At 45.4% G+C, this 20,429-nt stretch overlaps 1 protein-coding gene across 1 annotated transcript in view; it reads right to left on the reverse strand.

Annotated features, from left to right (window-relative positions):
• The window catches only part of ADAM23 (ADAM metallopeptidase domain 23), a 727,231-nt gene that overhangs the window by 419,478 nt on the left and 287,324 nt on the right, over positions 1-20,429 (reverse strand). Inside the window, 1 exon segment of the mRNA XM_033945744.1 lies at positions 6,147-6,219. Within this exon segment, the coding sequence (XP_033801635.1) occupies positions 6,147-6,219 (73 nt within the window).

A 20,429-nucleotide genomic window follows, 5' to 3' on the forward strand; every position in this document is an offset into this window, starting at 1 on the left:
TTACCTGAACACATAAGATCTGTATCCAATTACAAACATTTCAAAAATTACTGAAGACATTCTTGTTTCAGAAATTTATAGGTTGCTGAATATTAATTTGGAAAATGTTGTAATTCACCAGGTTTGCCTGGCTTCTTAATCTGTAAACCACACTGAACTTGAGAGATTAGTGTGGATTATAAAAGCACCTAAGGAACCCCATGAACGCCCTCTTTGGAAACTGAAGAACCATGGGGTAGAAGGAGACGTACACAGATGGATCAGGAATTGGTTGGCAGGTAGGAAACAGAGATTAGGAGTGAAGGGCCACTACTCATACTGGAAGAGGATCACGAGTGGTGTTCCGAAGGGGTCGGTGCTTGGACTGCTGCTATTCAATGTATTTATAAATGATCTAGAAACAGGGATGAAGTGTGAAATAATAAAATTCGCAGACGACACCAAACTATTTAGTGGGGCTAGGACTATAGAAGACTGCGAAGATTTACAAAGGGACCTAAACAAACTAGGGGAGTGGGCGACGAGATGGCAGATGAAGTTCAATGTAGAAAAATGTAAAGTCTTGCATGTAGGAAACAAAAACCCGAGATACAGCTACAAGATGGGAGGGCTGTTATTGAGTGAGAGTACCCAAGAAAGGGACTTGGGGGTAATAGTGGACAAGACAATGAAGCCGTCGGCACAGTGCGCAGCGGCCTCTAAGAAAGCGAATAGAATGCTAGGTATAATCAAGAAGGGTATTACAACCAGTATGAAATAAGTTATCCTGCCGCTGTATCGGGCGATGGTGCGCCCGCATTTGGAGTACTGCATCCAGTATTGGTTGCCATACCTAAAGAAAGATATGGCGATACTCGAGAGGGTTCAGAAGAGAGCGACACGTTTGATAAAAGGTATGGAAAACCTTTCATACGCTGAAAGACTGGAGCTCTTTTCCCTGGAGAAGCGGAGACTTATCATTTACCTCGACTTCCAAAAGGCCTTTGACAAGCTACTCCATGAGCGGCTACTTAGGAAGCTGTAGAATCACGGGGTGGAAGGGGACGTACACAGATGGGTTAAACACTGGTTGGCAGGCAGAGGGTTGGAGTGAAGGGTCACTACTCGGACTGGAGGAGGATCACGAGCAGAGTTCCGCAGGGATCGGTACTTGGACCACTGCTATTCAATGTATTTATTAATGACCTGGAAACGGGGACGAAGTGTGAAGTTATAAAATTTGCGGATGACACTAAACTCTGTAGCAGGGTTAGAACTGCGGAAGAATGCGAGGACTTTCAAAGGGACCTGAACAAACTGGAGGAGTGGGTGAATAAATGACAGATGAACTTCAATGTAGGGAAATGCAAGGTCATGCATATAGGGACCCGATGTTCAGCTACCAAATGGGGGGATTAGTACTAGAGGGAAGTAACCTTGAAAGAGACTTGGGTGTACTGGTGGACACAACAATGAAGTCAATGGCACAATGCGCAGCAGCCTCGAAGAAGGCAAACAGAATGCTGGGTATTATTAAGAAGGGTATTACAACCAGAACGAAGGAAGTCATCATGCCGCTGTACTGCGCGATGGTACGACCACATCTGGAGTACTGTGTCCAATATTGGTCGCCGTACCTAAAGAAGGACATGGAGATACTTGAGAGGGTTCAGAGAAGAGCGACAAAAATGATAAAAGGTATGGAAAACCTTTCATACCTTTTATCATTTTTATCATTTTTAGCAGAAAGGCTAGAAAGGCTGGGGCTCTTCACCCTGGAGAAGCGAAGACTCAGAGGAGACATGATAGAGACTTACAAGATCATGAAGGGCATAGACAAGGTAGAAAGGGACAGATTCTTCAGCCTATTGGGAACTACAAGAACAAGGGGGCACTCAGAGAAATTTAAAGGGGACAGGTTTAGAACCAATGCTAGGAAATTTATCTTCACTCAGAGGCTGGTGGACACCTGGAATGCGCTTCTGGAGGATGTATTAGGACAGAGTACATTAAAGGGATTCAAAGAGGGATTGGACAAGTTCCTGAAGGATACAGGAATTGAGGGATATAGATAGAGGTAGAGATAGGATCATGAAAGAGTATAGATAGAAGAAAAATGGGGATTAAAGGGTTTTAGACAAAGGATCACTTACAGGTCATGGACCTGATGGGCCGCCATGGGAGCGGACTGCTGGGCGCGATGGACCCCTGGTCTGACCCGGCAGAGGCAACTTCTTATGTTCTTATGATATGATAGAGACTTACAAGATCATGAAGGGCATAGAGAAAGTGGAGAGGGACAGATTCTTCAAACTTTCAAAATCTAGAAAAACGAGAGGGCATTCGGCAAAATTAAAAGGGGACAGATTCAGAACCAATGCTAGGAAGTTCTTCTTCACCCAACGGGTGGTGGACACCTGGAATGCGCTCCCAGAGGACGTGATAGGACAAGGTACGGTATTGAAGTTCAAGAAGGGATTAGATGATTTCCTGAAGGAAAAGAGAATAGAAGGATGAGGAATAGTATACAGGTCCTGGACCTGATGGGCCGCCTTGTGAGCAGACTGCTGGGCATGATGGACCTCTGGTCTGACCCAGCAGAGGCACTGCTTATGTTCTTATGTTAATTATTGAGACCAGGTGGTAACAATCTCACAGCACTAGTTTAAGATCAACTTACCAAAACCAAGCAGCGTTGAAGTCCTTTAAGAGTTGGATCCACTCCAGGTGGTGAGGGCTTCACTGTGGAGTTTTACAAATCATTCCAAATTACCCTACTACCTCATCATTTAAATTTATATCGGGCTCAACTAAATAAAGGTTGTATTACAGATCCTATGGCAGAATCTTTAACTATTGTTTTGCCAAAGCCAAATAAAGATCCTATGTTGGTTTCAAATTATAGGCTTATTTCGTTGATTAATGTAGATGGAAAACTACTGGCTAAATTATTGGCTTTATGCTTGGCCAAAGCTCTCCCTTATATTATAGGTATGCACCAAACGGGTTTCGTTGCTCACAGACATTCTTCAAATAACACCAGACTGGCTTTTCATATGTTAAATTTAACAAAAGCCATGGATGATTTGGCCTTCTCTGTATCCTTGGATGCGGAGAAGGCCTTTGACCGTGTGGAATGGACCTTTATGTATCAAGCAATGGATTGGTTTGGTATTGGTTCTGGATTTATACAAATGATTCAAACCTTGTATAGTTCCCCTTCTGCCAGATTATATATTAATGATACTTTTTCAGAACGTTTTCGTCTGGAGAGGGAAGTTAGACAAGGGTGTCCATTATCCCCTTTGCTTTTTGACATTGTTCTGGAACCCTTGTTATTGGCTATTCAACAGGCAAAGGAGATACAGGGTATTCCTTATACAGGTCGGGAATATAAGGTCTCTGCTTATGCAGATGATATCTTGCTTCTTTTGAGGAATCCGGAATCCACCATTGCACATTTACTGGAATTGATAGACTGATTTGGTAAATTCTCTGGCCTTCCAAGTCAGGTAGTTCCAAGTCAGCAACGTGCTCGACTTCAAGAAACGATGGGATAAACATGTGGGTTCACTTCAGGGAATTGCTTAGGGGAGTGTTCTTTTAAGGAGAGGGTTCTTTTGAGTGGGCAGACGTGTTGGGCTGATGGCCCTTTTCTGCCGTCATATTCTATGTTTCTATGTAAAATAAATTGGAGCAAATCGGAGGTTCTTCTGCGAAATGTACATTGTCCAACAGGATTATTTGACTCATTCCCTTTTCTTTGGAAAGAAGAGGGTATACAATATTTAGGTATATGGATCCAAAAAACACTGGAAAAAACAATGAAAGTAAATGAAAAATCCTTATTACTAAAGGTCTCAGAAATGTGTGAGCAATGGAACCCATTATATCTGTCTTGGTGGGGGAGAGTCCAAATGGTTAAAATGATGATTTTGCCTGCAGTTTGCTACCAAAAGGGTATGCTACCAGTTTATTTTCAGGGGTCCTTTTACAAGAAATTAAATAGTATTCTTACCAAATTCTTACCAAATTTATACCAATTCTTACCAATCTTTATAAAAACCAATTGAGGTGGGTGGGGTAAATTTTCCAAATTTTTATACATACCATCAGACCTATATACTGCGTCAGGGTATGTATTGGATCCTTCCTGAGCTCATGGAAAATCTTCCAGACTGGTTATGGTTGGAATGGCAACTCCTGTCTCCATTGAGATTGAGTCACCTGGTGAGTATCAAACTACCCAGAATGTATAAGGACAACAGTATATTGTTTGCTACATGGAGCACTCTACAATTTATTAATAAATTAACAGATATTCCAGTACAACAATCCACGTGCTAATCTTTGTGGTTGAACTCTAAGATACAAATTGGTGAGTCTAAGATCATCTGGAAGCACTGGCTGCAGGCAGGTATATGTACACTGGATGGTAATGGCGGAATAGAAATCACTAATGTAATGTAATGTAATGATGTGTTATCAGATGGAAAGCTGCTTGACTTTTCACGACTGCAACAAACATACATGGTTGCAGTTGAAGCAGGCCATCCAGAAGGGGTTCCCTGAATGGTGAAACGTAAAAACTCAGTATAGCTTGCCGGTCCTTTGCTTCCAGACAGATTTCCTAGGACATCAGGCAGCCAAGTGGTACAAATTAATATCTGAATAAGAAACCAAAAACGAGCCTTCGGGATATTTGGAGCATTGAGATTAAGCAACAGATTTCTGCTACTCAATGGCCATGTATTTGGTCTTGGAGGATGAGATGTACAACGTCAGCATCTATGAGACAAACATGTTTTTTTTTTGTTACATAGAAGTTTATGGACCCCTGTTCGTTTATAGAAATTAATAGTTCTAAATCAAATAGATGCTGGCACTGTCATCTTGAGATTGGGACACTAGATCATCTGTTCTTTTATTGTCCGTTAATACTTACCTTCTGGCGTTCCATTTGGGGTCATATTAATATGATTCTGGAGACTGTGATTCCGCTATCTTATGATATGGTAATTTGTGGGACATTATTATCCCCTAAGCCACTATTTGATAAATATAAAAATAGATTGTTGGGAATCATGACTGGGATAGCCATCCAAATGATCACATAAAATTGGAAAAACTATGATCATCTAAATTTTACTTTTTGATGACACAAGTTATGTTTGAGTTATAGGTTCAAGAGAACGTTTTCTCATCAAAGGGGTAACAATAAATTATTTAAATTGACATGGGGTTCGTTGACTAATTTTATTAATAATTAAATGATACGTCCCTATACTTTTGCTCATTCCTTATACATCCAGGGAAGGGGGGTAGGGGGAAGGGTGGAAGAAAGTGTATTGGGATTGTTGTAAAAGATGGATGTAATATTGTTTGATTACTTGATTACAGTGGAACCTTGATTTACGAGCATAATTCGTTACAGAAGTATGCTCAAACCAAATTGCTCATATATCAAAACAAGTTTCCTCATAGGAATGAATGGAAACTCGCTTGATTCGTTCCCCCCCCCCCCCCCCCCCGAGGCCACCGGCGCTGCTCCATACCCCCCTGAAAACTGGCATCGCACACACCCCTGCCAGCGAATGCCCCCCCCCCGTGATCCAGCATCCCCCCGCTCATGTTGCTCCCCCCCCGGCAATCCAGCATTCCCCGCAGAGCATCTGCGCATGCTCAAGCCCTTCAGGTCTCGCTCTCTCCGGGCCAGCCCAGCCCAGCCAAGAGGGAGGATCTTCGGGCACCGGCACCGGCATGTCATGTGTGTTGGTTCTGGTGCCGGTGCCAAATCGGAGTAAGGGATGCTGTTTGGGTGCTCAGCGGGGTATGCCGGACCGTGGGGGGAGGGATGCCGGAACGTAGGGGGGATGACGGATTGCGGGGGGGGGGGGGGTAAGGTCACTCGCAAATCGAGTCAATGCTCGGTTTGTGAGGCACAATTTGCGGTAATGTTTTGCTCGTCTTGCAAAACATTTGCAAACCAGTGCACTCGCAAACCGAGGTTTGACTGTATATTGAAATAAGCGGGGGAGGGGGTGAAAATAATTTTTATGGTATTTATTGAAAGTTGTAAATGTTGTCTTTAAAATATTTTGTAATGTGTAACACTGTTTAAGTTTGAAAATGAAAAAAGAATTTTTTTTAAAAAAACAACAACTTACCAAAATCTTGCAGGTCCATGTAAGTTTGCATTCTTGAAGTTCTCTGGATCACATGTGGTCGGCTTGTGCTTTTCTAGAAGAAGAACAGCAACTCACTAGAATCTGCAAAACTAAGTAATACTTTTTAAAAAAACAACCCTCTTTACTATCAAAAGCATGTTAATAATCTTTTATATACAGCATATTGATTTAAATTAATTTTTACTTTATTAAAGCCACATCTCATACATTTACCAGATAACCATCAAGGTGTTGTATACATGTTCCTTATTAAAAAGACTTATCTATACTGCCTTATAAACACAATGAATCTTAAAATTTGATTAGCTATATTAATTCTGGAGACAAAACAAGCTTTAGAAGGCTGTGATATATTTTAAAAGGACCAATACTCAGAACTGACTAATTATTACTTGTCTTCACTGTATCTGTCTTGGAAAGATGAATGGTCATTAAAAGATATCAGTGTTATACCAGTGGTCTTCAATGTAAGGCCCGTGTAACAAGTTAAAAAAATTTAAACTTTAATTTTTACCCACCTGGGGGACATTGGTGCTGGAGCCTGGTCCTGCCATGGCTCTGGTGCAAATTCCAGGAGTTGGCAGCCGGCAATGGGATTCCGGGACTTGGATCACGGTCCTGCTGCAATGTGAGGACTCATGTGGGGCAGCAGGCAGCTTTGTGATCCCTGCTGCAAATCATGGGCAGTGCTGGTTCCAGGGCAGCAGGATGTAAAATCGTGGTTCTGCCATGAACTTTTCTGGGACTGAAGGCTGTGATCAGGGCTGCGAGGGAAGTGTGCGATCTGGTTTCCCTAGCAGCGGCAATCAGCTGATTGCCAGCCACTGGGGATATCAGAGGAATGAAGGCGCATGTGTGGGTTTCCATGCAAGTGCAGAAGAATCCTGGCCTAGTCGAGGCACAAGAGCATGCCGAAGATCATCGGAGTAGAGCAGAAAAGGCCCAAAGGGAAAAAACACTGGCGTCGGGCAGGTGAGTGGACCCCAGTCTAGTGGGCGCTGGGGAACGGAGGAGCAATTGGATCCTGATTGAGGCCTGGCAGAGGGGTGTTCCCATTGGCAGAAGCTGGAAGTGCACCTGAAGGTGGAGCCTGGCCTCGGACAAGAGGGGGACCTTTTGGGGCTGCGAGTGGCGATTAACAAAAGATTAATTTCTTACCTCTGCTAATCTTCTTTATTGTAAATCCACACTTTATTCCGGGACCAGTGGATTATGCATCTCCAGCCACCAGGCACTGTAGAGAGCTTCAAATAATTGAAGTCATAACCCCTCCCCTCTGCTAGCACATCCTGGAGCATGCTCAGTAATAGAAACATAGAAACATAGAAGATGACGGAAGAAAAGGGCTACAGCCCATCAAGTCTGCCCACTCTGCTTACCCACCCCCTGTCTATGCCCTAATGACCCAATTTCCTTATCTTGACCCTCGTAGGGATCCCATATGGGTATCCCATTTATTCTTAAATTCTGGCACGCTGTCTGCCTCGATCACCTGCACTGGAAGCTTGTTCCAATGATCAACCACTCTCTCTGTGAAGAAATACTTTCTGGTGTCGCCATGAAATTTTCCGCCCCTGAGTTTGAGCGGGTGCCCTCTTGTGGCCGAGGGTCCCTTGAGAAAGAAAATATCATCTTCCACTTCGACACGTCCCGTGAGGTACTTAAATGTTTCGATCATGTCTCCCCTCTCCCTACGTTCCTCGAGAGTGTAGAGCTGCAATTTGTTCAGTCTCTCTTCGTACGAGAGACCCTTGAGCCCCGAGATCATCCTGGTGGCCGTCCGCTGAACCGATTCAATTCTGCGCACATCTTTACTGTAATGTGGCCTCCAGAATTGCACACAGTACTCCAGATGAGGTCTCACCATGGCCCTGTACAACGGCATTATGACTTCAGGCTTTCGGCTGACGAAATTTCTATTGATACAACCCAATATCTGCCTTGCCTTAGATGAAGCCTTCTCCACTTGATTGGCAGTTTTCATGTCTGCACTGATGATTACTCTTAAATCTCGTTCTGCTGAAGTCCTAGTTAAAGTTTCTCTGTTCAAGAAGTACGTCCTGCATGGATTTCCACTTCCGAGGTGCATGACCTTACATTTCTTAGCATTGAATCCTAGCTGCCAGGTTGAAGACCAACTTTCCAATGTAAGCAGGTCCTGCGCCATATAATTCTGTAAACTACATTCACTTACTATATTACATAGTTTGGCGTCATCGGCAAATAGTGTTATTTTACCTTGAAGCCCTTGAGTCAGATCCCCTATGAATACGTTGAAAAGGAGTGGACCCAGGACCGAGCCCTGCGGCACTCCACTGGTCACCTCCGATGTTTTAGAGAGGGTACCATTAACCACCACCGTCTGAAGTCTGCCACTCAGCCAATCATTGACCCATGCAGTTAGTGTCTCTCCTAACCCCATCAATTCCATCTTGCTTAGCAGCCTGCGGTGTGGGACACTGTCAAAAGCTTTACTGAAGTCCAGGTACACGACGTCCAAAGACTCTCCCAAGTCCAACTTTCTTGTTACCCAGTCAAAGAAGCTGATGAGATTGGATTGGCAGGACCTACCCTTGGTGAATCCATGCTGACTGGGATCCCGAAGATTCCCTTCATTCAAGATCGTGTCCAATTTGCTTTTAATTAGTGTTTCCATGAGTTTGCACACTATTGATGTGAGACTCACCGGTCTATAATTCGCAGCCTCTGCCCTGCAACCCTTTTTATGCAGAGGAACGACATTAGCTAATTTCCAGTCCAGGGGAACTTTCCCCTTACTTAGGGAGAGATTTAATAGCTCAGCCAACGGTTTCGCCAGGACATCGCTCAATTCTCTGAGCACTCTTGGGTGCAAATTGTCTGGTCCCATGGCTTTGTTCACCTTGAGTCTTGCCAGTTCACTGTAAACTTCACCTGGTGTGAACTCAAAATTCTGAAACGGGTCTTCTGTGCTTTGTGTTGCCTTCAACTGCGGACCGTGTCCCAGTGCCTCACAGGTGAAGACTGAGCAGAAGTATTCATTCAGTACATAAGAACATAAGAACATAAGCAATGCCTCCACTGGGTCAGACCCGAGGTCCATCGTGCCCAGCAGTCCGCTCATGCGGCGGCCCAACAGGTCCAGGACCTGCGCAGTAGCCCCCTATCTATACCCCTCTATCCCTTTCTTCAGCAGGAAACTGTCCAATCCTTTCTTGAACTCCAGTACCGTACTCTGTCCTATTACGTCCTCTGGAAGTGCATTCCAGGTGTCCACCACACGCTGGGTAAAGAAAAACTTCCTAGCATTTGTTTTGAATCTATCCCCTTCCAATTTTTCCAAATGCCCTCTTGTTCTTCTATGTTTTGAAAGTTTGAAGAATCTATCCCTCTCTACTTTCTCTATGCCCTTCATGATCTTGTAGGTCTCTATCATGTCTCCTCTGAATCTCCTCTTTTCCAGGGAGAAGAGCCCCAGCCTCTCCAATCTTTCAGTGTATGAAAGGTTTTCCATGCCCTTAATCATTTGTGTCGCTCTCCTCTGGACCCTCTCAAGTATTGCCATATCCTTCTTAAGGTACAGTGACCAATACTGAACACAGTACTCCAGGTGCGGGCGCACCAATGCCCGATACAACAGCAGGATGACTTCTTTTGTTCTGGTCGTAATACCCTTCTTAATAATACCCAACATTCTGTTTGCCTTCTTCGCGGCTGCTGCACATTGTGCCGTTGACTTCATTGTTGTATCCACCAGTACACCCAAATCCCTTTCAAGGTTACTTCCCTCTAATACTAATCCCCCCATTTGGTAGCTGAACATCGGGTTCTTTCTCCCTATATGCATGACCTTGCATTTCCCTACATTGAAGTTCATCTGCCATTTATTCGCCCACTCCTCCAATTTGTTTAGGTCCCTTTGTAGGTCCTCACATTCTTCCGTAGTTCTAACCCTTCTAAAGAGTTTAGTGTCATCCGCAAATTTTATAACTTCACATTTTGTCCCCGTTTCCAGGTCATTAATAAATACATTGAATAGCAGCGGTCCAAGTACAGACCCCTGCGGAACTCTGCTCGTGACCTTCCTCCAGCCCGAGTAGTGACCCTTCACTCCAACCCTCTGTCTTCTGCCTGCCAACCAGTGTTTGACCCATCTGTGTACGTCCCCTTCCACCCCGTGGTTCCACAGCTTCCTAAGTAGCCGCTCATGGGGTACCTTGTCAAAGGCCTTCTGGAAGTCAAGGTAAATGATGTCTACGGGTTCCCCTTTGTCCAACTGGCTGTTCACCCCCTCAAAGAAGTGCAGTAAGTTTGTTTGGCACGATCTTCCCTTGCAGGAGCCATGTTGGCTCGCTATCATCAGCCCATTTTTTTCGATGTGCTCACAGATGCTGTCCTTTATCAGTGCTTCTACCATCTTGCCCGGAACTGATGTCAAACTTACCGGCCTATAGTTTCCCGGGTCTCCTCTTGACCCCTTTTTAAAGATAGGTGTAACATATGCTATCTTCCAGTCCTCTGGAATCTCTCCAGTTTTCAAGGATAGGTTGCAAACTCGTTGGAGTATTCCCGCTATCTCATTTCTTAATTATTTTAGTACCCTAGGGTGGATTCGGTCCGGGCCTGGTGATTTGTCGCTTTTCAGTCTATCTGTTGGAGGACATCCTCATGGCTCACCTCTATTGTTGACAGTTTTTCTTCGTGATCACCATGGAAGATCACGTCGGGTTCTGGTACACTGGATGTGTCCTTGCTTGTGAAGACTGACGAGAAGAATTTGTTTAACCTGTCGGCTACCTCTTTTTGCTCCTTTATCACTCCCTTTTTGTCTCCATCATCCAACGGTCCTACTTCCTCCCTCGCCGGTTTCTTCCCCTTAACATATCTGAAGAATGATTTGAAGTTTTTTTTCTCCCTGGCCAGCCTCTCTTCATATTCTCTTTTCGCTCTCCTAACCACTTGATGACATTCTCTTTGGCGTTTCCTGTGTTCATTCCAGTTTTCCCCAGATTGGTCCTTTTTCCATTTCCAGAATGATTTTTTTCTTGTCTCCTATCGCTTTCTTCACCTCATTGTTTATCCATGCGGGGTCTTTTGTTCGTTTTTATTGCACCCTTTTCTAAATCTGGGGATGTACATATGTTGTGCTTCTTGCACTGTGCCCTTGAATAGAGACCAGGCTTGCTCTACAGTTTCTATTTTCTTTGAGCTGTTTCTGAGTTTTTTCCTTACCATTGCTCTCTTAGCATCATAGTTCCCTTTCTTGAAGTTGAACATTGTCACTGTGGTTCTCTTCCCTTTTGCTGTACCTACTCCTAATTTGTACTGGATCATGTTGTGATCGCTGTTTCCTAGGGGTCCTACTACTTCCACTTCCTTCGCAGGTCCCCCTATTCCGTTGAGGATTAGGTCAAGAGTGGCATTTCCTCTTGTTGGTTCCTTGACAAGCTGATCCATAAAGCAGTCCCTCACAGCCTCTAAGAATTCTGTTTCCTTCGCACAGTTTGAGTTTCCAATATTCCAGTTTATCCCGGGGTAGTTAAAAATCTCCCATTACTGTCACGTCCTGTTGTTGCCTTCCCACCTCAATTCTGCTGCCAGATCTTTGTCTTTTGCTTCCGTTTGTCCAGGTGGACAATAGTATAGACCCAATCTTATGTCAAGGCCACTTTTTCCTGGTAATTTAACCCATAATGACTCCAATCCTTCCGCCTTTGGTTCTATATCCACTCCGGATGAGGGAATGGTATCTTTTATGTATAGTGCTATTCCTCCACCCTTCTTGTGGGTCCTCTCTCTTCTATAGAGTTTGTACCCTGGCAGTACTACGTCCCATTGGTTATCCTCGTTCCACCATGTTTCCGTGATTCCAATGATGTCTATGTTTTCTTTTTTGGCTATGGCTTCTAATTCTCCCATTTTGGACTTTAGGCTCCTTGCATTTGCGTACAAGCAATTTAAGTCCTGGTCTTTTCTTTTCTCTGCTGGTTTTACATGTGTTTTGCTCCTCTTACCTTCCCCTATTTGGGCTGCCAGTCCCTCATTTCTGTTCCTTTCTTCCTCATTTTTTGGTGTATCTTTTTCGTCTGCAACCTGATTTCCTGATCTCTCCTGTTCCTCTAATTTTATCTGTTTGCCCTTTTTGTTGGTCAACAGTTTCTGTTGTTCGTCTCTTGCTCGTTCCCAGCATTTTTCCCACTCAGTATCTTCTTTGGATACTCTTGTCCGAACCGTCGACGTCAGGTCGACTATCGGCTTTCCCCTTCTTCTCAGTTTAAAGCCTGCTCAATTCCTCTCTTGACATTGTTTGCTAGCAGTAGTTCGGCTTTATCGGAATCTGCTTCCACGTAACTTCCGTCCGGTCTTCTAAGGCGTACTATCCCGCCTGTATTCCTTTTTCTGTCACTAATATACCTGAAGAATCCAGTCAGTCTCTAAGCAGCCAGGAACATCTACAGAAACAAGAAACAAGAAACAAGAGAGAGAGGGAAATGGGGAACTCCCCGCCAAATAATTAATTCTGCTCATATAAACATATGCAAAACAGCAACAATGAAAACTGTAAAACAGGTTATCACACATTAGAACCTGAACTACAAAACAGTGCTTTAGGGTGACAGACTGCACTGATAGAAGGGGACGCTAACTCAGGTAACTCCCAAATATAGTGCTACATCTAGCAGATGGTACTCTTATAAAAGCAGGACCAAAACATAAATCCAGCTTACTAGTATTTCCAGGCAGGTGAACAGCGAATCAGACATATATAGAGCAGGCTCCCGGAATAAAGTGTGGATTTACAAGAAAGATTAGCAGAGATAATAACCTAATCTTTCGTTCTTCTACAATCTCACTTTATTCCGGGACCAATGGGATATAACAGAACAGTCCCGAAAATTCAGGGACGGATTGATGAGCTCGCTGCTAACACCGAAGCACCAAAAGCGGCATCCCTCTTGGTCGCCATATCAACCCTGCAAAACCTGGAGGATTACAGAGAGGATTACGTAGTAGTCCTGTAAATCTCACCCTGGGGCACCACCAACTTCTCGGTCAAGGAGGAAGAATCCCCCCTGGTAGAAAGGGTTCACAACCCTAGGGGAGGCTCCTCGCCTGATGCTATATAAGCTGAAGGAACAGTCGCTCAAGTCCCCCTTGAAATGGTAGCCCCAAAAGCAGGCTAGCCCTTTCTGGCAGGACCAACCACACAAACCGGTGGTCTGAGACCCGAAACTTGGTGGTTACCTCCAAGGACCTCCACAAGAGCTTGCAGAACTTGGTCCCTGGTTGGAACCGGAAGGGACAAAAGTCAAAAGGTGAACTACCCAAAACACATAGAAAACAGCAACTCCTTTTGGAGGAAGGAAGGAACCGCATGCAAGAGCACTCCGGAACCAGAAAAACACAATAAGGATCCCGATAAGAAAGAGCTGATCCTAAAGTTCTCCCAGTTTTGCAATCTTACTATACCGGACTCTTATCCGTTCTCCCACCTGGGGATACACACAATCGAGCACATGTTATTATCCTACCCAAACCGGGCCGCCCGCAGGACCAATTGGGATCATATCGACCAATATCACTCCTCAACCAAGATGTTAAAATCCTGGGAAGCATTCTAGCGAAACGGTTGAATGTCTTTCTACCGCATCTGATACATGAGGACCAGGTCGGCTTTGTTCCTGGCCGACATGCCTCTCTCAACCTCATGAAGGTCATGACGGTCCTGCAGACCTCTCACTCCTCTGAGGCACGGGCCCTTATTGCCAGCTTGGACGTTGAGAAGGCCTTCGACATGGTCTCATGGGAACATCTTTTTTGGGTCCTGAGGAGATTTGGTATCACTGGTGACTTTGTGGGGTGGATCACAGCTCTATACACTCGCCCATCCTCGCAGCTTTTGGTGAACGGGGAGTTATCGGCACCCTTTCCGCTAAGCCGCGGTACACGTCAGGGTTGCCCCCTATCCCCCCTTCTTTTCCTGCTATCCTTGGAACCCCTAGCACAGCGCATACGGCAAGACCCGCACCTTGAGGGCCTCCGCGTGGGGACGCGGGAATTCCGCATCAGTTTGTTTGCAGACGACATGCTTCTTTACATTAATCATGCGGATTCCAACATGCCACGCCTCATGTCTCTTATTCAATTGTATGGGCGATTCTCGGGCCTTAAGATAAATTTTGACAAGACAGAGGCACTCCTTCTTGGGGCGACGGGTACACCACGCTGGGCAGAGACCTTAGGAGTAGGAGTGGCTCCCGGGAAACTTAAATATCTGGGAATCATGTTGTTTTGTGACCCCAAGAGACTATATACTGCAAATATTACCACTGCAATTGGTAAAATCAAAACCCTGTGCCACCGATGGAAGACTATGCCTCTATCCCTAATGGGCAGAGTCGCTCTGGTCAAAATGATACTTTTTCCTAAAATTCTATATCCCTTACAAGTCATCCCGGTTTGGATATCTTCCTCAGACGAACGTGCGTATAATGCCACTATTCGATCATTTATCTGGCGAGACAGGGCCCCCCGCATTAGTCTCTCCAAGCTGTCATGTGCAAAACAACATGGCGGCCTGAGCTTGCCCGACATCCGCATGTATAATGTGGCAGCCTTACTTCGATGGATGCACCCGCTACTAGCCCCGGACACCTTTTCGTCCCCATCTGCTGCGGACCTCCTGGACACATGCTGCTCACCTATCTCCTTTTCTTCTTTTCTTCATGGACGCTCGGGTGGACGCTCGGAAACTCATTCTTCTCCCTTTTCCTTACCCTTAATGTCATTTTTAACCTCGTTTCGAAAGGCCTGGGTATGGTGGCGGAAAAAACAGAACCGAACACCCGATTTCTCACCTTTTCTTTCCTTGTTACGCAATCCTGACTTCTCTCCTGGTATGACGCGTATGGGGGGTCTATCACTTCGGGGAGTGCGAGACACAACAGTGGGGGCGCTCATAGACCTAGGGGGGGGAGCTTTCCCTCTTTGCTTCAGGTGCAATCAGCCTGGGGCTTGCCCTCGCGACACATTCATACTTACTTGCAACTTCAACATTATATCACCCCCCAGATTGCCCGTTACGCTGGCCAATGGGAGAGTGGATCCCTTGATGACATTTTTCTAGAGACCCCATCCTCCATGAACTCTATTTCTCGTTGGTATTCTGCCTGCCGAGATCATCAACCCGAGATGTCTCTGGTGACTTTGGCCAGGGAATGGTCGCATGAACTAGGAAGAACTGTCACTGTACAAGATTTGCATGTGTTTTTTAAGAACATTTCTTTGTTGGTGAAGGCAGTCTCTCTACAAGAAACTCAATTCAAGGTACTACACAGAATATACATAACTAGAATTCGTGGAGCACGCATGCATTTGTGGACTGACGCTAATTGTGTCCGATGTGCATCCGCTCCGGGTACATTTCTTCATACCTTCTTTGACTGCCCGTCTCTTACGTTCTGGGACCCAATCCACCGATGCCTTGAACAAGTACTTCAATGTTCATTTACCTGGAACTCTGCAGCCCTCTTACTAGGGGATGTACAAGATTTATCGCAACAGGGCTTGGACATCTCGGCTCAGAAGTTTATTCTGCACGCTATTCTTCTGGGCAAATCGCTGGTTTTGCAGCGATGGTCCAAGGCGGAAGCCCCTTCCTTCCCTCTATGGCTGGCTAGAATGAAGACGCAGGCCAGATTTGAATTGGACACATACACTCCCAGAACGCAGGCCTCATGGGCTGCTTATTGCACTCTATGGCAACGACTCATGTCGATGCCTTTCCCCTGACCTGACCTGAGCTGAACTGAACTGCCCTAAGTCTCGTTTTTCAGTACACTCAAGTGCTGGTTGTTGATGGTTGTTGTTTGCTTACCCGCTTATGTTACATCTCTCTAATTTTACTGATCTACTGTATTTCTTGACTGACAGCCGCACTGGTCCTGACGGCGGTGTGATGGTTTATGACAGCACCTTACTCTGACTGATTTGAGTGTGCTTGGAGTATGAAAGTGAGTATGGATGTTGGTATGATGATCCATTAGATGAATCGTTTGGGGATTCAATGTCTTGTATGTACTTTATAGTCCGAAAAAATGGGCTGGATTAAGCCATGTGGCACTGTTTTTGTTCTGCATTTTTTCTTTGTGTACACCTGCAAAGCCTTTTTTCCTTGTGTTATTCACTTTCTGCTTTGTACCATTGATCTGTTGTACATGGTTTACTATGCCTAATAAACATGATATTACAAAAAAAGAAAGAGCTGAAAGCTCCAAACTGTCCAAGCTGACAGGACAGTCAAAAAGGAATACCGTCTTGAAAAAGAGAGAGAGATCCATCACAGACATCAGCTCCAGAGGCCCACAAGACGAGCGAGCCAGGGAAAGAAGACCAGATGCAGATTGCACGTTAGACAAGGGAGGTGCAAGGAAGGCCTCAGACGAGCCACAGCCCTTAGGAAATCGGTCATGTCTGGAGAACCGCTGAAGATCTGCTCAAGGCAATAGTGACCAGGCAGGGGACACCTGCAATCTGACCCTTTAGGGAAGTCAGTGCAAGGCCCTTGTGCAGGCCATCCCGCCAAGACTCCAGCACCCAAAGAACCGAGGAAGAATTATAATCCTCCTGACGGCTAGTGCACCAAACCTGGTAGCACCACCAAACTTCTGTGTAGCTCACCACCATGGATTTCCACATGCTGTGAAGCAGCGCAGCTATCACCACAATAGAACAGCCCCTGGCCGACAAGGCCGCGCTCTCAAAAGACAGACGCAAGACCAAATAGACCCGGGTCCTGCAAAGTGATCAGTCTCTGAGAGAGAGGAACCGAGGGTAACAGGGCAAACTCAGCCCCCTCCTCCCTCCTGGCTCCATCAGAGCTGTACCAGAACGGCATACCATGCAAGTGTCGGCCAATTGGGAAACAGCAAGATCACGGTTCCTAGGCCGCTCTGCATGCGACGATCAGATACCCTAACATGGACAATGGAGGGGAGGCGTAAAGAAGGCCCTCCAGTAGTCAGGACTGCTTCAGAGCGTCCAGGCCCTCAGTGCTGGCCTATTGTGCAACCCAGAGACTTTTTATCTAGCAAAAGAGTAACTGGGACTCCATACTCGGGGGGGGGGAGCACCCCTTGTGCCCTCCTGCCAGATGACAGACATCACCGCCATGGCAATGTCCAAGAAAACTCGGACAGCTTGATGACGGAGACGGGCCCGGAAGGGCAAAAGAGGCAGCCAAGATGCCCACAGTTAGTAATATAGTAGATGACGACAGATAAAGACCCGAATGGTCAATCCAGTCTGCCCAACCTGAATCAATTTAATTTTTTTTTCTTCTTAGCTATTTCTGGGCAAGAATCTAAAGCTCTGCCTGGTACTGAACAACTACTGAACCTCCAGCTCCGTCAAAGCTCACTTCAGCCCATCTACACCATCCCAGCCATCGAAGACCTCTCCAGCCCATCCTCAACCAAACGGCCATATACAGACACAGACCATGCAAGTCTACCCAGTACTGCCTTAGCTATTATTTTCTGATTCTAGATCATCTGTGTTCATCCCACGCTTTTTTGAACTCTGTCACTGTTTTCCTCTCCACCACCTCTCTCGGGTGCACATTCCAGGCATCCACCACCCTCTCCGTAAAGAAGAATTTCCTTACATTGCTCTTGAGTCTATCACCCCTCAACCTCAAATTATGTCCTCTGATTTTACCATTTTCCTTTCTCTGGAAAAGATTTAATTCTACATTGATACCTTTCAAGTATTTGAAAATCTGAATCATATATCCCTACTAACAGGCCCACTTGGAAATTTCTTCCAATCTGTATACTTTATACTCTCGCTCAGCAAATTGTATATCTATAATTTTGCTTCCTTAATGTTTCTGCACTCTGTATTTCCTCTGACTATCTGCACATTGTAACTCGCTGAATGTCCAGCTCTCTTGAAAGTAAATTGCCTAGAAGTCGCAAGATTGTGGCGGTATAGAAGAATAAAGTTATTATTATTATTATTATATCCCCTGTCCCTCTTTTCCGCCGCAGTGTTCCCTCTAAGCTGAGCAGGTGTCCTCCAGCTGCATTGCTACCACTAGGGGGTGGAATATTTTCAGTCGCTAAGGACAGGTATGTTCCCTGGAGTCCTGCAGAACTTGCCTGTCCCTCACAATTGAAAAATGTGACAGTAAAACAGCACCCTCTATTGGTGAGACTGTGGGTGGAGGACTCCTGCTCAGCTTAGAGGGAACAGTGGCATCAACACTTTCTTTCTTCTACTGGTTATGCCTCTCTTTATTATTCATTAGGGCTAGCCTGAAAACCCAATTGGCCTGGTGTTCCTCCAGGACAGGGTTGGGAACCACTGCACTAGTGAGTAGAGCTGCAACTTCCCTAACCGCTCCTCGTATGGGAGCTCCTTGAGTCCCGAGACCATCCTGGTGGCCATTCTCTGGACCGATTCCAGTCTCAGCACATCCTTGCGGTAATGCGGCTTCCAAAATTGCACACAGTACTCCAGGTGCGGTCTCACCATGGATCTATACAGTGGCATAATGACTTCAGGTTTACGGCTGACGAAACTCCTGCGTATGCAACCTATGATTTGCCTTGCTTTGGATGAAGCTTGCTCAACTTGATTTGCAGACTTCATGTCTTCCCTGACAATCACCCCTAAGTCTCTTTCTGCTTCAGTTTTTGTCAAGATCTCGCCATTTAGGGTGTAAATCTTGCATGGATTTCGGCTTCCCAGGTGCATGACTTTGCATTTTTTGGCATTGAAACTGAGTTGCCAGGACCTAGACCAGTGCTCCAGTAGAAGTAGGTCATGCATCATATCATCTGCCATTGAATTATTGTCTGTTGTGCTCTTGTTCACTACATTGCTTAGCTTGGCATCATCGGCGAATAATGTTATTCTTCCTCGGAGCCCTTCTGTCAAGTCTCTTATGTAGATGTTGAACAAGATCGGGCCCAGGACGGAGCCCTGTGGCACTCCACTTATCACCTCTGACATTTCGGAGGGGGTGCCATTCACCACTACCCTCTGAAGCCTACCTCCAAGCCAGTTCCCAACCCAATTTGTCAATGTGTCGCCTAAACCTAAAGAACTCATCTTGCTTAGCAACCTGAGGTGTGGTACGCTATCAAATGCTTTGCTGAAATCCAGGTAGACGATGTCCAGGGACTCACCAGCATCCAGCTTCCTCGTCACCCAGTCAAAGAAGCTGATCAGGTTGGATTGGCAGGATCTCCCCTTAGTAAATCCATGTTGGCGGGGATCCCGTAGTTTCTCCTCGTCCATGATTCTATCCAATTGGTGTTTGATTAGGGTTTCCATTAGTTTGCTCACTATCGATGTGAGACTCACTGGTCTGTAATTTGCCATCTCCATCTTGCAGCCTTTCTTGTGGAGTGGGATGACGTTAGCTGTCTTCCAGTCCATCGGGACGTTACCTGTACTAAGGGAGAGATTGAAGAGCGCGGATAGCGGTTCCGTTGGACATCACCCAACTCCCTGAGCACCCTAGGGTGTAGGTTGTCAGGCCCCATTGCCTTGTTGACCTTGATTTTTGACAGCTCGCAATAGACGCTGCTGGGTGTAAACTTGAAATTACTAAACGGGTCAACTGATTTAACCCTTGTCTGTGGCTGAGGGCCGATTCCCGGCGCCTCGCGGGTGAAGATTGAGCAGAAGTATTTATTTAACAGTTGGGCTTTTTCCGAGTCCGTTTCTACAAAGTCTCCGTCTGGTTTTCTGAGACGTACTATCCCGCCCGAGTTCTTATTTCTGTCACTGATATACCTGAAGAAAGATTTATCTCCTTTCTGGATGTTCTTTGCTAGAGACTCCTCCTTCAAACACTATCACTGGTCCATAGGTTCAGCTGGTCTTGCAGGAGAGGCTCCTGCTTAAACTGTGATATGTAATCCATGTTTAACTAATGTGAACCGCCTAGAACTCACTGGGTATGGCGGTATACAAGAATAAAGTTATTATTATTATTATTATCACCCCAAGGGCCCTCTCCCCCTCTATGCATATCAGCCTCTCACCTCCCAGTATATACAGTTCCTTCCGATTATTAATCCCCAAATGCATTACTCTGCATTTCTTTGCATTGAATTTTAGTTGCCAGATATTAGACCATTCCTCTAACTTTGTAGATCATTTTTCATGTTTTCCACTCCCTCCTCGGTGTCTACTCTATTACAAATCTTGGTATTATCTACAAAAAGTCAAACCTTTCCTTCTAACCCTTCAGCAATGTCACTCACAAAC

Source organism: Geotrypetes seraphini, chromosome 5 (genome assembly GCF_902459505.1).
Source record: "Geotrypetes seraphini chromosome 5, aGeoSer1.1, whole genome shotgun sequence".
In the NCBI taxonomy this organism is placed as follows: domain Eukaryota; kingdom Metazoa; phylum Chordata; class Amphibia; order Gymnophiona; family Dermophiidae; genus Geotrypetes; species Geotrypetes seraphini.